General features: G+C 36.6%; 1 protein-coding gene across 4 annotated transcripts in view; it reads left to right on the plus strand.

The window, feature by feature from the left end:
* EML1 (EMAP like 1) overlaps window positions 1-15377 on the plus strand; it is an 80250-nt gene that overhangs the window by 27101 nt on the left and 37772 nt on the right. For 2 of the 4 annotated variants that reach the window (XM_058807542.1, XM_058807539.1), the window contains exons 2-4: window positions 475-657; window positions 5898-6030; window positions 14883-15017. In XM_058807542.1, coding sequence (XP_058663525.1) covers window positions 475-657; window positions 5898-6030; window positions 14883-15017 — 451 coding nt within the window. The remainder of the gene's footprint in view (window positions 1-474; window positions 658-5897; window positions 6031-14882; window positions 15018-15377) is intronic. The other 2 variants (XM_058807540.1, XM_058807541.1) reach the window with 1 other exon arrangement.

Genomic DNA, 15377 nt, shown 5'->3' on the forward strand with positions numbered 1-15377 from the left:
AGCCTGTGTGTGGTAGCTTGAAAAAGTGTAAGCCTATCTTACTTTTGTATTTGTAAAGTGTCTCTATGACCTATATGAGACAGAAAGCTCTGGAGGGGTGTGTAGCATGTCAGAAAATGTGTAGCTCTCTATGTGAATGGCCAGCAGTGTCAGAATGTTGTGTTGAGCAGGACAGTGAAGGGTGATGATTGATCTCTGCAGTTCTGACATGTACATAATTGGTAGTGGAACCCAATTAACAACTGGCCCTGGAGCCAACCTCATCAGAACATCTTACTTAAGTGTGTATCTTTTATTTATTTATTTTTATTTCCATCTCTTCCTTTTGGTCACTCAAAAACTTTCTTTCTTCCTCAAGAAGTCATCAGGTGTGAGAAAAGCCTTTTTTTTTACCTGCAGCCAGTTGAATAAGGTATTTTTGGTTGTCCATCCTTTATTGATAATGCTTTTTTTTTTTTCTGCTGCTTTGTTTAGATGACAGTGCCTCTGCTGCGAGCAGCATGGAGGTCACAGATCGCATTGCCTCTCTGGAGCAGCGTGTGCAGATGCAGGAAGATGACATCCAGCTGCTCAAATCTGCCCTTGCTGATGTGGTCCGACGCTTGAATATCACGGAGGAGCAGCAGGCCATGCAGAACAAGAAAGGACCTACCAAAGGTTTGCATTTCAGACAGATGTAAAATAGATAGTGCAGTTCAATGAGTGTTTCATATGTATTAAAATAGGTTGTTCATTAGATCTTGAAATATTCAAATTCAACAAATCAAACTCTAAAAAAAATACATTTGGAATTCAACCTGGTAAAAGGAACACATAGAAATCCAGATGGTTAAATCTGTGAACCTTCTACAGTTTACATGAAACAGCAAAGCATTTGCATTTTCTTAATGCTTAATCCACGATCTACATTTAACCATTGCTACCACTTCCTTACTTCTGATCAAGGTATTTTATAAACTCTTTATGGAAGACATTGTCTTCTGTGGGTGAAACTCCTAATAGGTTGAAGGTTTATTATCCTAAAAAATGAATTAAACTTAAGTAAAATGTAATCAAAATTTAATTTAGAATGTCTTCAGTGTCTGTGGATCATGCAGACATAAGACAGAGCTCTAAGCTAGCACAGAGTTGACATGACTGAGGAGATGGTACAACACCAGCTGCTCAGCTACAAAAGAAAGGCAGAGCTGTGCTTGTTACCTGACCACGTTCCAGAGCAGCAGAGCCAGAGCCAGTGAGTATAAGATGTGACAGATGTCACTGCTTGGCAGAATTCTGTGCTGTGCCCACGTGCCAGTGTGTTCTCCTGTGGCTCCTGCTTTGCAGGAATGGTTTTTCTGAGCACAATTCAGGAAAGCTGGACCTGAGCACTTCACAGGGGTAAAGATTTAGTAGAACCCAAGCAACGTGGTTTACTGGAGTGTGTGAGGCTGCCTGTGTACAGCTTAGAGAAACACACAAGTTATTTTGGGTCTTAGGAGTAAGAGTGGTGGCAGCCTAGATGTGAAAAGAAAGTACTGACTTCACAGGCTCTCTGTTGTCTAACTTAGGAAGTTGGTTTTTTTGGGGATCCTGATACATATTAATATTAATTAAAACCTTACTTTACATGAGAATTATGCTACATGTTTATGGATTCATAATTTTCTCACTTTAAAGTTAGGACTTCCTTTAATCTCTGTTATATATTTGTGACCTTGCAACAAATATTTAGTTCTAGTCACTGATTTAACAGACTTGGTAGGAACTACTTAATTTGCTGAACTGAACATGAGATGTCATGTTCATTACAAAGTTTTGTGTCAGGAGATGAGGACAGCTGAAAGGGACAGAATTACAGAGCCAAATAATGAGTTGGTTGTGTCTCATGCTAGCTGTCAGATGGAATAGGCACTAAGTATCTGAGATCTTGTCTTCATGTTCTCTTTTCTTTCTGTTGTAATCTTCTTATTTTGTCTTTCTTTTATTGAGAAAAAAATTAAAATATCAGATAAGTTAAATGTTACTAAAGATAGCCTCTACTGTGTTAAAATGTTCCATCAAATCTGGTTTTACAAGGGATTAAGAGGCTTCATGTTGCCTGTAAAATAGATATTATCTGATGCATGGAGGAAATAAAGTCTAGTAATTATTACTGAGTTGTAACCAAATCTGTTCTTCATGCCTGCTGGCTTTACTTAGCAAAATACAAACCAGATTTTCATGTATTTTGTAAGCAGAGTTCAGCTCTAAATCAGGAGAAGTTTTCTTGGTCATGGCAGACCATTAGAGCCATAGTTCAATGTACATTGAAGAAAAGCTGCTGTGAGCCTATCCCCTTGTCTTTTATGGCTGGTTTTATAGGGAATTGTTTATTTGTTTGTTTGGTTGTCGGATTTTTGTGTATGTGTGGTTTGGAGGTTTTTTTAATGTATATATTGCATGCCTGGTTCTTAATGTCTGTGTGAAATTACAGTGTTAGAACTTTTACTGTAGTAAGGTAAATGGAGGACTACAGATGTCAATTGCTCTTCCATTGCAAATTACCAGAATGAGTCCTGGTATTTGCCAACAAAACCCACCTAATTTCTGGAGAAGATCAGTACTGTGACTGTTTATGTAAAGAACTTTCACTTTGCTGTACATCAGCTATATCATTTAGGAAGATACAGATGTATTAAACATGAATTATAAACACGAAAGACAATCTGAAGTATTCAGAATACTTGGGTTTTTTTCCAGCTGTTTTGTCAAATATGATCTATTTCACATAATTACCTATTATTCCTTAATAGGCACAACTACTTTATAAAAATCTATATGCAATTACTTAGCATAAGACTGATTTTAGTTTGGAATAGCATTATGAAGGCTTCTGATGGATACTCTTAGGAGAGGAGCTTTGTTAAACATGGGAGGAGCTGGAGTGGTGGCTTCTCCTACCCCTTGGGCTGCATGGAATCTGTGTTTATTCTCCCTATATTGTTTAATCACTAATTCCACATTTGAAATTTTAAAAAGTGGAATTTGATCCCACAGAATGTCACAGAAATTGTGTCCATGCAAACTGGGGCTTGAAGCATACTGCATGCTGCTGGTATCATTTGATCTATAGATGAAGTGCATCAGGATTAAGTGTGTGTGTGTTGGGGGAGGTCTGTGCCTTTGGAAAAACAGGATCACCCCAGTACTGTATAAAGTCTGGAACAAGAATCTTCATGGGCCAAATGCCTTCATTTTTTCTGAGTACCTCAGATTTAAAATTAATTTAAAGATTTCAAGTTTCAGACTTTCAAATCTATAATGGAAAAATCTTGAGCTTGTTTTCAGTCTTTGTGTTCTTGAGCTAAGCAGCTTAAAAGCAGCATACATCATGGAAAGGGAGTGGCTTATCTTGTCCATTTGTGGAGCTCCTTCTGTAATGGTGTTTTGAGTTTTTGTTTAGTTGTTTGGGTTTTTTTCCTTTCCTTATTTAATTCTACTACTTGGTGGAGTTTCAGTATGGCTTCCTGCCTTTGTTTTACTTGTGTTTGTTGTTCTTTCCTTTTGCAATTATTGGTTTGTTTGTAAACTTAACAGCCCTATTAATCCATAGATCAGAGTATGATTAAAAAAGCTGCTGCTGAGGCTGATAAACTTGTCAGTCCTGCTACCACAGGTAAGACCTTGAAGCACCAGAACTTCAAAAATAAACATTACTGACAAAGCAGTAATGGTGTGTTACTGACTTCTAACAGCAATGACAAGTTTGGGATTGTGTGACTGTGATGCCAGTTACCACTGGTGTGAACTAGCTGTTGTAAGTAAAACTAAACAGCTCCTAAGTAAATAGTGAATTTATTGAATAATGCACAGTTTTTCTCTATCTTGTGTAAGAGTTTCGTGATGTTGCTTTCTTCACTAGCTGACCATTTAAATCTCTTTTTCCAGAAGTGTGGTTTGTGGATTGGTGCTGGATCTGAAGCAAAACTTCTGTTAAAGGTTATGGGTTTATTCCTGGCTGCTGCTAGTTTCAATTTCATAGGGTTAGGAAAGTAAACAGATTCCAGCTAGTTCACTCCAGCTGCTCTTTAGTAGGCATTCTTTTAAAATAACTACAAATAAGGAAAATATTTTAATAATTAATTTTTTTAACTTTTATTGCTGTTCTAATTTGTCTTCTCCAAGTTCATTAAAACTTTTGTGAGCTACAGAAAGCTTGCAAGGGGACAGGTCCACAACTTCTCAACTGTAGCTACTTGTGATTCTGTAGAATGCAACAGAACCAGTTTTATACATATGGATTAATTGCAACAGGGCAGCAATTAGGAAACAAGCAGCAGAGCTTCCAGCACAAAACTGTAAAAAGAATTTAATATACAAAAAATAATAAAGGAGAAGTAAATAGAATTATATCTGAATCCATTAATAAAAAATAGAAGCCTGGGAAGCCAAGTAAACTTCAGATGTTTTGTATAAGCTCTAAAGAAAGCATTAGTCAGTTAAAACAGATCATGGAAGGCAGGGCTGGAAGGCACCCTCAGTGAGCATAGAGAAATTTTTCTTTTTTTTTCCTTTGTTGACTTTCTTTCCTGTCATACTTCACTCTTCTAAGCCAAATAAGCCTCATTCCTTCAGTATTTCCCTTATAGCTTGTTTTCTAAATTTCTCTCCTCTGAACAAATAAATGACAAATACATGACTAGTAAGTATTCTAACAAAGTTCCAAGACAACATTTGTCTTGCAAGTTGCATTCTCTAGTAGACCATATGCACTGACAATTTTCTGAAGGCACAGTTTTTCACATCTATCTTTTTGATCAGTACATGAAAACTTAGGGTGAACAAGTCAATAAATGCTTGCTGTCAGTGCTACAATAAGATGTTGTTACAGTATGACCTATAATTCTATACAATTGGTACTGTTTCAGTTTAGCCTTTTATTTCTCTTATCCTTGGCAATCTTTTTTGAAGAGCATCTCATAGGTATTCTCCCTGCCATCCTCTCCAAGTTCAATGAAATTTTATGTTCCTAAAGTGACTGGTTGCTGCTGCCTTCTCTCAGGTAGTGTTTCTCTGAACCCAGAGGCTTTTGGCATCTTTACAATGGCTTGTAATACAAAGTCCTGGCAAATTTCATGTGATTCAAGCTTTTTCTCTGCTGTAGACAGAGCACTAGTCATGTTTGTGTCTGTGTTTCAAGGCTATGATCCACAGTAGTATTTGTGTTGGTACTCATTGCTTGCAGTTTTAAACACTGTTTTTGCAACTAACTTCTAACTACTTGAATTGGACTTTTCTGTCATTCTAATGTTAATTACAGCTATGACACACAGATCTTTTTTTTTGAGCCAACATTTGATCAGAAGAATGTAGGTAGATAATGCCAGCTTATTACCTTCACTCTTCTGCTGATTTCGGTAGCTTTTTCTGAATAAAGGGTACAAATCCTTTCTGTCAAACATAAGCCCACATTCTTTGAAAAAAGACTTTTTGGGGGAAGTAGAAATTTCTTAATAGATAATTTGCTTGTGTAAAAACTCCAAGAAGACTGAGGGATGAAGAGCAGGAGTTTGAGATGACAACTTGCCTTCATTTCTAGCACTCCTCTGGATGCTATCCAGGTGGGCAAGAGACTGATGCTCTTTTGACAGAGCAGGATTGGTTTTGAGTACAACAACTACTTTTGTGCTTGCCACTAAGCTCCTTAACCTAAGACAGAGTTTTTATTTGATAGGACTATTATTATTATTATGAATAATAATAATATATTTTTTAATTCCTCAACGTTAAAACCCTCATTTATGCTGAATTTGGCCATAGTGACACAAAAATGGCACACTACATGGAAAATGTAAAATATTCTAGTGTTGTTTGCTGAAGAAAAAACACAGAAAGGAAAATGAAGGCAATGATTTCATCTTACACTTGTTTTACAGCAAGACCACTGGTACAAACCCTGCCTTTAAGGACTACAGTTAACAATGGAACTGTATTACCAAAGAAACCAAGTGGCTCTTTACCTTCTCCATCAGGAAGCAGAAAGGAGACTGTAACACCAGCAGCAAAAAGGTAGGCATCTATGAGAAACCTTAGAACCATGGAATTGACAACATGGTATAGCTCCTGTTCTAACCTGCTAGATATGTAGGTTTTCTTACTTGCAAAGCAGCAGACTAAATATTTAGTTTGGAAAGAAAAGAAGATGGATTTCATTCTAAGAGGCTTTTAATTTATTCATTCTAATTACAATTAAGGTTATTGCCATGACTATTGAAAGAATGCACAATGCTTGGTCTTACTGATTTGTGTACATTTCTAGCTTTTAAGAATTTAGCATAGAGAGAATAAAGCATTTCTACTGTGCTGTTGCCCAACATGATGTGAAAAGTGGTGCAAGAATTCTTTGAGTAGCTAGTAAAAATATATCTTGTGCAGAGAAACAGTGTTATCATTGCAAATCAGTATGTTATCTTTGGTGGTTTTCTCTCACTAACAAAATTATCATATAAACTGCATGCACAGGGTTACAGCATCTCAGGGAGAAGGAAAATTCTATGCCTAGCACATATTTATGCAAATGGAAACATCCATCTTTAGATATCTTATCATTAGCATGTATTAAGCCCTTTTAAAAATTACTGCTCTGTCCCAATTTGCTTTGTGTGTAGCTGTTTTTAAATATACTAAATGTTTTATACATCTGGGTTATAAGGAATGGAATGGATTGGGTGAAGCAAGTTCAAGTTATGTGTGGAGTTATTGTGGTGCTAATCTGCTGTGTGATATGTGTGTAAAAGATAATAGTGTGGGGTTTGGGGTTTAGGTTGGGGGATTTTTTGTACATTTCTTTTGTGTCTCATCTTTTTGTAGCGGTGATGCTGTCAGCTCTGAGGGAGGCTAAGTTGTAGAGATGGGAGCATTAACCTGCTAAGATCTGAGGTCTCTCTCTTAAAAAGAATTTTTCCTCAAAGGGGAGATGGTGGCTAAGGATATGCCAGTTTTTGTTACTGTGTTGAAAGAGACTGATTTTCAAGAAACTCCAGGTTCTGTTATTGTAGAGTAGAGAGAAGTTACATTGTGCACAATTAAAATTGGAAAATACCATATTTGTTTATGTCACAAAAATGAACTCCTGTCAGCTCCCAGGAGCTGGATTGCTGCAGCTGTAGGCTTTGGCAGGCTGGTCTGAATCAGCCCTTAACAGAAGAGAAGGAAATCAAATACTATCCAAACTGTTTCATTATTAGATTTGTAGAAGTTTGAAAATTCTAAAATCTCCTTTTAGAAAAGGACTTGTATTAATGTTTAAAAAGGAGTACTATTTAGTACATGCTGAATTTTAAAGCACATTTGTTCTTCACAAATTATTTTTTCTTAATAATTATCATAATTTCATTCCTCCTAATTAAGTTTCAACTAGTAGTTATAAAACATATGAGAACTGGGAGATTTCACCTGTGTACAGAGGGTGTGATTCCTGAGTCTGTGCTCTGTCTCTGGGTCTCAGCATAAGACTTTCTGCCCCAGAGTAGGGTGGGTGAAGTGCAGTTCAGGATCATACTCGTGCTTTCTCTATTCATGGAGGCCTTTATGTAGTTCAGGTGTTTCATCTGGTATTGCCTTGTAGGCATTAACCTAGCTCAGGATCCCTGTAGACAAGTGGCAGCCTGTATCCCTTCCACCTGAGCCACGTGCAGCCTGGATACCCAGCATGCCAGCGAGAAAGCCCTGAGAGCATCATTAGGGAGTATTTTTAGACTGCCTTGATTCTTGTGTGAGAAATTCTTCCACAGGCCAAGTATTTAGTGTCCTTTTATCATGCTTTGTCTCTTCACATTGCTGAAGAAGCTAGGCTGAAGGTGCTTTAAATATGCAGCATGAAAATGTGTATTCAGTTTTGGAAAAGACAAAAATATATGGACAGTTTTGCTGAAATAGATGAGCACTTATTAAGAGTGCTTAGGAGGCAGGATTGTTTCATGTCCTGAAAAAAGCAGTTGTAAATTCAGGTGCTGTATAATTATTGCTCCTTTCAAATTCTGTATTGGCGTCTTTAACATGAAAATGTTCTTTTTTGTTACCTTTATTAAACTATATTAAAGCATATTTCTATGCCTTGCCTATAAATGTGCTTCAAGAGGAATAAAGTGGAGTGGTAAGAACCTCATTGATTAATTACTGTACAAAACATTTTTTTTGTAAATTATTCTGTAATCATTTAATAGAGAATCTTGAAATAACTGGTTGGATTTCAGGGTTTTATAGTAAGTGGTATTCCACATATTCAGTATTCAAAGATGATACAGTAAGTGCTCCAAATATCTTTCTTGTATACAGTCAAGTAGAATAATTCATTATGCAACCTGAAGATGAATTCAATCACACTTAGTATTTATACTGGACCCTTTTACCTTCGGGAAATGCATGTGTTTATGCATAAAACAGTAATGGAAATACATCAGCAAAATCAAAGAGCTTCCTTTTTCAAGGGGTAGGACTTGTTTATTTGTGTTGGAAGCTTCTCTCAGTGTTGCACAGTTTACAGATGGTGGGAAATTTGAGATTTTTTTTTAGCTCTGATTTCTGCTAGGCAGTGCTCTTTTCTTATGAACTGCTTCCAGAACTGTGGCTAATTTATAGTCTAGGTATTGTCTAGTCCAAAATATGGTCATGTGACACAGCAGCTGTAAATAGTGTTAAGTGTTTGTAGATGTTTTTAAACTTAATTTTTACGTGAATGCTTTTAATAGTTTTCCCATACAACACAGGTGCACAATTGAAAAGATGGAGTTTGAAAAATGAAAGTTAAAAGCAACAGTAGAAAGGGGAAAAATATTTTTTGCAGTCATCTTCTAAACTTTTGATCGGCTGTTGAGACTGAAAAATATCTTCTAGCAAATAGTAAAAAATAGCATCTTCCATTTTTTTATTAACCTATGACCATATATACAAGAGAAACTGCAGGTGAATTGAGTCCTTGCCAAATGTTTTACTGCCTTATGAAAAGAGAGCTTACAATCAAATATTTTCTGATTCCTCTCTTCTCCTATACTTGGCACTGTTTGGGTTGAGACTGTGTGATGTCCAATTGAAATGACATCAGTCTGTCCCTTGAAACAGTTTGTTGTGCATTATTTATGTAAATATATGCAGATAGTCTGCTTGGGGACTATGTGTACATCCATACATTCTCCTGCTTAGAGATAGAAGTATTTACTGGTATGTCTGCAGACACAATCTCATTTCATACAATAGCTGTATTAAATGTGTTGGTTAACTCATTTGAACCCACAGGTTGGTATATGGCTTATCTGCCTTGCTGGATTACCAAGGAGATGTGGTTCAGAGTTCACTGCATTTTCTGATTTCCCATTTAATATTTGAAATGGAAATTACTTCTTCTGGCAGGAATATAAAATTGGAGGTAATAAAAAATGCTTGAGGCTGAAAGGGTGGAACTAGCAGGCTTTTATTTGAGTTCTGTCATATGTTCTCTCAGTGACCTTATGCAAATCATTTAACCTCTGTGCATATTGCTTTTCCTTATGTAAAACGTGTATCTCTGGATATCAGTAGGTTCTTATAGGGCCTAATGTGATAATTAGATCCAGATCTTGCAAAGCATTGAATAACCTCAACTGACTCCGAGTTCATTTAGAATTGAGGGCACCAAACCCTTCTTCAGCATTGAGATCTCACAGTCAATACCCAATTGTCCGGGTTAAGGAAGGACTGAAATGCCTTGAATGAAACAAAAGCACAAATCCAAAACATGGATCAACTGGATTATAAAAGTAAATGGTGGTAATAGAGTGCAAGATAGAAAGCTTGGTGATGTTGGTGATACTGGGACCAGAAATTGTGGTGAAGCACCAAGAGGAGCTGCTGCACTCTGGCTCTGGGGACCATGTGAACACAGCTCTGGGTGCCAGCCAGCTAACAGAGAGCTGGAGTGATTCTGAGATGGGCTGAACGCCTGACACAGATGGACAATCAAGAATTGCCTGGCTTTGAAAAATGTTTCCATGTCATCTTCACAAGAAACCTTCCATCAGAAGATTTGATTTGAATTTTAAAATATTTACTAATCTGTGGTTTAGAAGTGTATGAGCTATTTTGAGTAACAGCTTTTTGAATGCTGCCATAGTTTTATTCTAAACTTTGTGCTTAGAATAGTTATTTGAAATTTTCATTCCGAATAAGATTAGTGTATTGTGAGTAGAACTTTCCCTTCCCCCTGCACTTTTTTTTGGCATTTAATGTGGCTTGAAGTTTGCTGCTTAACACTAAATTTGTCTTTGGAATTTGGCCAGTGTGTAGTAGTGGTATTTTGTGTTCTTTATCAAAATCTAAGGTTTTGTGACTCATCTAGAATAGCTTTGTTTCCAAGAGTTGAGGGGGAAAAAATAGTAAGAGAGGAGAATGCAGACAGTACCTTTCCCAGCAGGGATGCTGGTGCAGGCTGCAGGCTTGCACATACTTTGCCTTTCAAAAGGAAACAATCAGTCATTCTTTCTCTTCCAGCAGATTGCAAAGTATTACAATGGCACAAAACTCTGACAATGGAGATCAAAAGGAAGAAGCAGGAACAAAGAAAACATAAAGAGCTTTGTTTGCAGGGAGAATAAAATACTTTAATATGATAAATTCCTGTTCTTCTAAACTCTAAACACATGGCCCCTAGGAAATTGTTCAGTCGCCTGGAATTAATGTTGGGGGGCAGCGAGGGTTTGTAACTGGCACACACACAAACTCTGAATCAAACCTTCAATTAATTGCTCTGTGTAACACTCATCTCTCAAAGAAAATGGTTTAAAATATTTAGAATATAAATTAAAAAAGAAATCCCTCTCCATTGAACTTCAGTGGCAAAACTATTACACCACTTCACAATATCTCTAACAATTAAAGTTATTAGCACATTTTGCTCAGAGGCGTATTGAAATTAAAGTCATATGTTATTCCTGAGTTCATTCTAATTGATTTAAATGAGGGTCAGAATGAGTGCTAGACGAAATATTAATGCCATCAGTTTCTGTCTTAAGAGCATTGTGCACTGGTTTTTCATTTCTTTTATTAAAAAGCTTTTATATTTTCCCGAGTAATTTTAGTAATAAGGTATATATCTTTTTAATTTTGGCCAGATTTGTTCACCACAATTCAGTAATGCAACTGCCTGAAACATTCATGCTATGCAGTGGTATATGTATGTATATATGAGGATTTATTTTCTTGTCTTTGTTGTTGCTTTTTTAATAGTCTTTGTCTTTTAGCTGGATCATCTGTCGTGTTCCTTAAGATAGCCTCTTTGATTTTTATTTTTTATTTTTAATTTTATTTTTGAGTCGCTTTACAAATGATCAGTCTATCGGGGCACTGCTGAGATTTTGTCATTCAAAGATACATTGGTGTTCTTAAATGTATGATTTGAAATGATCAAACATCTAACTGAGTGAATAAGCACTTTGTTGTTTACTCTTGCACGTGACTTCATATCTTGAAAGCATGCAATTTTGTCTTTTAATGTAAGTCTTGTAAATGTCTTGTTTCCACATTTGATCGTTGCATTCACTTTTTATTCTGCTTTGTTTACGCACCTCTCAATCTGGATTAAGCAGGTCTGTGAATCTTCTCAATGCATGCAAACTGAAAAAGCCTGCTCTAAGGTGAGGGATTCTTAATAGCTTTGTAGTGTTGAAGTTCAGTTGTTTTTCCTTTCCATTTCAATTCAACACATAGAAAGTGGCTGTTTTAGTAAAAGCATTAACATGATAGAACTGTAATTATTATTGTCATTTTTAACATTTCCAGAAGTACATGTCTAAAACTTTTTCATCATTGATAAATGCATCACACAATAATAACGTCAGTGACTGTATCTGCATTATTTCATACTAATATAATTTTTATTATGGGAGTATTAGACCACATTGCTGTCTCAAATAAGTCAAAAATTGTGCAACTAAATGTTATCTTCTTAAATAATTGCAAACGCTCTCCTTTCATATCACTAATGTGGAAGCCAAATTCTGGGATCCAGTTATACTCTTACAAACCCGTAAGTTAAATGAGTATTTTTTGTCATTTTAAATTCCTCCTCAGGTGACAGTGTATCTCTACTGTAGCTGTGGATATAATTACTGGTGTTTAACAGTCTACCTAACAAAATGTGTATAATGCCAAAACTGAGTTAATATAATGGAGTTATAATCCTTGTTTCCAACCACCAACTAATACTTTTCATTGGGCTTTTGTTGTTGTTGAAAGTTTAAAATAAAATTTGTCAGAAGATAGCATTACTAATTAGCTTAAGCAGTGATGGACATAAATCATTACAGTTTAAAAGAATTTTACACCTGAGGTTAAAGTAGTTTTTCTACTGATTTGAGACTTCATTATTCAGAAAGAAGATAGAATTAAACTTCTAAATTTTAGTCACACCCTTTCATTTCTTATCCTTCATCTCATCTTTTGAATGTTGACAGCTATAAAAATAAAACCCCAAGCAACATTAAAATTAGTTTCAAATTGTTTCTGTAACTTATTTTTTTCTCTAAGATTATTATACTTTGATAATGTCCTTAATTTAATTTTGGTGTAGGCTGACGTTGACGCCTCTTATCCTTAAAGAAGAAAATATGCGTCAACATAAGCCTACACTGAAATTTTCCTAACCAGGAAAGGATGTCAAAATAAAGATATGGTCCTGACAAATCACACAGGATGTTTCTGTAATTAATGTATTTAATAGTGGAATACACATACTAATAAAACTATTTAATTTGGAATAAACATTTTCAGCATCAAAGTTTTATTTTTTAAATGGAGAAGTATTAAATTGGATGATGTTATGAGATGTGGGAAGAATAGTTAAATATTAACAGTAAATTCTTTAATTTACTAGAGAAGGTTTTTTCATGCATTTGACATTGAGATGGCTTGGATGTTAGTCTAGTGTAGGAAGTACGCTTCTGAAATTAAGACAGAACTAAATTCTTGTTGCTGCCTTTTCCCCTATGAATGTATTTTGTTCTGTCTTTGTGTAATTTTGCATTCTGCTTGCTCTCTTACATTGCTTTCTCCACAGAAACACTTTTTTTTTAATTTCAGCTTAATCATTTGAAGCTTGTTTTTATTACAAGAATGCAGCGCTGAACATCTGTCCTACCATCGCATGTACCAGGAGGTTTTTTTGTCAAGTTGCCTGAGATGCACCTTAACATGCAGATCTGCCCTGGATGGGCACTGCCTTCTTTTCAGAAAGGCCATTTCTTTCCAGAAAGACTCTGGTTCAGGTGTTCCCATCATTTCTGTAGCTGAGTCTGAGTTGTGGTGTTGAAACATTCCCCTCCTTGCTGGTAAAATTCCATCGGGGAGCAGAAAGAAGTTTGGGGTTTTTTAAAGCAGATAGTGTACAGCTGCTAGGCTAGGTGTTTTTTGACCAGACAGAAAAGTCCATTTTGGTTCCACTAGTTGTGGAGAGCCAACATACACCATACATGAAGTGGGACAGAGCCAGAGGAGCTGACTGAGATGGCAGGGCAGGGATAGCTGTTAGGGACTGCTGGGGAAGTTTGGAGTAGTCCTCAAGAATGAGATGAGTATTCTGATAAGCAGAACATCTCTGAGGGTGTATGGAGGCTAAGAGGGAGGTGGCGGGGGATAAAAAAAAGTGTTACTAGGATAAGACTGGCCTTAAAGGAGCAAGTACCAAAGTTTTCACAGTGGGATGGAGGTTGTGGTTAGAATTTGGGTGGAGAGATGTGAACTGGAATCATTGGTTTCCCTGGTTTCTGGGGTGAGAGAGCTGTAGAAGGTGGTTATTTAGTATGGGGATTTTATAACTTAAGGGGGATATTTTCATTATGATTTCTGCAGGGGAGAAAATAGTGCAGGACTGAAATGGGGGGAAATGAGACCCTGACACTGAGTCCTGTTGTTCAGCTGCTGCCATGGGGCTGATTCCTGCCTCAGTCTGGGTACTGCTGCCTGAGCTTCTCTGCTGCAAAGGGCCTGCAGCAACCTGTAAAGCATTACCTGCTTTGGGGCCTCACCCTTAGCTGCTCCCCCTCTTGCTAGGAAGCACTGCTTTAGAGAGAAGTGCTTTGGTCAATAATGTGTCTCCTATAAAGTGTAAGTTCTGAATGAGCTTCTCTTAATTTACTAAGTAGCACTGCTTATGTTTTGGCTCCCATTTTTCCATCACGGAGAGCTGGATGTCTAAGGGGTGCCATAAAGCCACACAGGAGCTCCCTTGATAGCTATCTTGGCAGGAAGGATGGTTGAAGAGTGAGAGGGTAGGGTGAGCTTTAAGCCTTGGAGAAACGTCCTGTCAGGACATGTGGGGCATATAATCTATTCATACATGTAACTAGGAAGCATACATTTTTGTCAACAACAAAAAAATGCAGGCTAGCTCACCATTAATTGCAGTTTGGAGTTTGTTAAAACTAGCTTTGAACCACAGAGTAATTGATATTGGATGAAGACCCAAAGTTAGCTTGCTTGTGTTCAAATTTTGACATACTTTTGGCATTCTCTGTAGTCTGGCTGGAAATGTCAGGCAATGCTTTCTCTTTAAATCTTTCACTTCTTTGTAAGAGAATCCAGAAGTTCAGAAGTATGGAGTGGTAGTGAGGGATTTGAAACGTGACCCAGGAAAGATTGCAACCACTCTATGAAATTGGTTTAGCCCATCTTCTTTTTAATGATTAAGTAAAAAGCAGTATGTTTGTCTCTGTTGCACCAGATACTCACCAAAACGCTTACATAGGCTCTTTAACAAATCAAGATTTTTTTTTTTAAATCATAGTTATTTTTTTTAGGGTTAGTGTTCTACTTGATACATTTCTCATAAATATTTATTATAGAATATATACTTTTACAAGTGCCACTGTGAAACTTGCTCCTTGTTTTATTAGCACCATTAAGAGAACCAGTTCAGCTGAGCGTGTGTCCCCAGGAGGTCGGAGGGAAAGCTATGGAGATTCCAAAGGGAGTCGCAACCGCACTGGTTCCACCAGCAGTTCATCTAGTGGTAAAAAGAACAGTGAAAGGTAATGTCATCTAAGTACCTATCCCCTTTCTCTGCCTCCTGCTCTAATAATGAAATTAGTTTCTTTAGTGAAATTAGTTTTTCTTGTTTAAAATATTGGAAGCTTTTTTTTTAACAAAGCTCCAATTCTTGGACCAAAATATATATTAAAACATTTGAAATAAAACAGGTTTTCATATTTAGATTAAATTTATTTGCCTTATTTCTAAACTATAAACAGTGTGAGAACTTAGAGTTTCCCAGGAAAGTTCATAATTATTAAACATGCCTTTTCTAATATCTTAGTGGTTTCCCTTGGTCTTTGTATTCCTGACAAGTACTTCTTTGAGTTTCTGGTTGTGGTGCCTTGACCCCAGCTGGC

This window comes from Ammospiza caudacuta, chromosome 6, assembly GCF_027887145.1.
Source record: "Ammospiza caudacuta isolate bAmmCau1 chromosome 6, bAmmCau1.pri, whole genome shotgun sequence".
NCBI classification, from domain to species: domain Eukaryota; kingdom Metazoa; phylum Chordata; class Aves; order Passeriformes; family Passerellidae; genus Ammospiza; species Ammospiza caudacuta.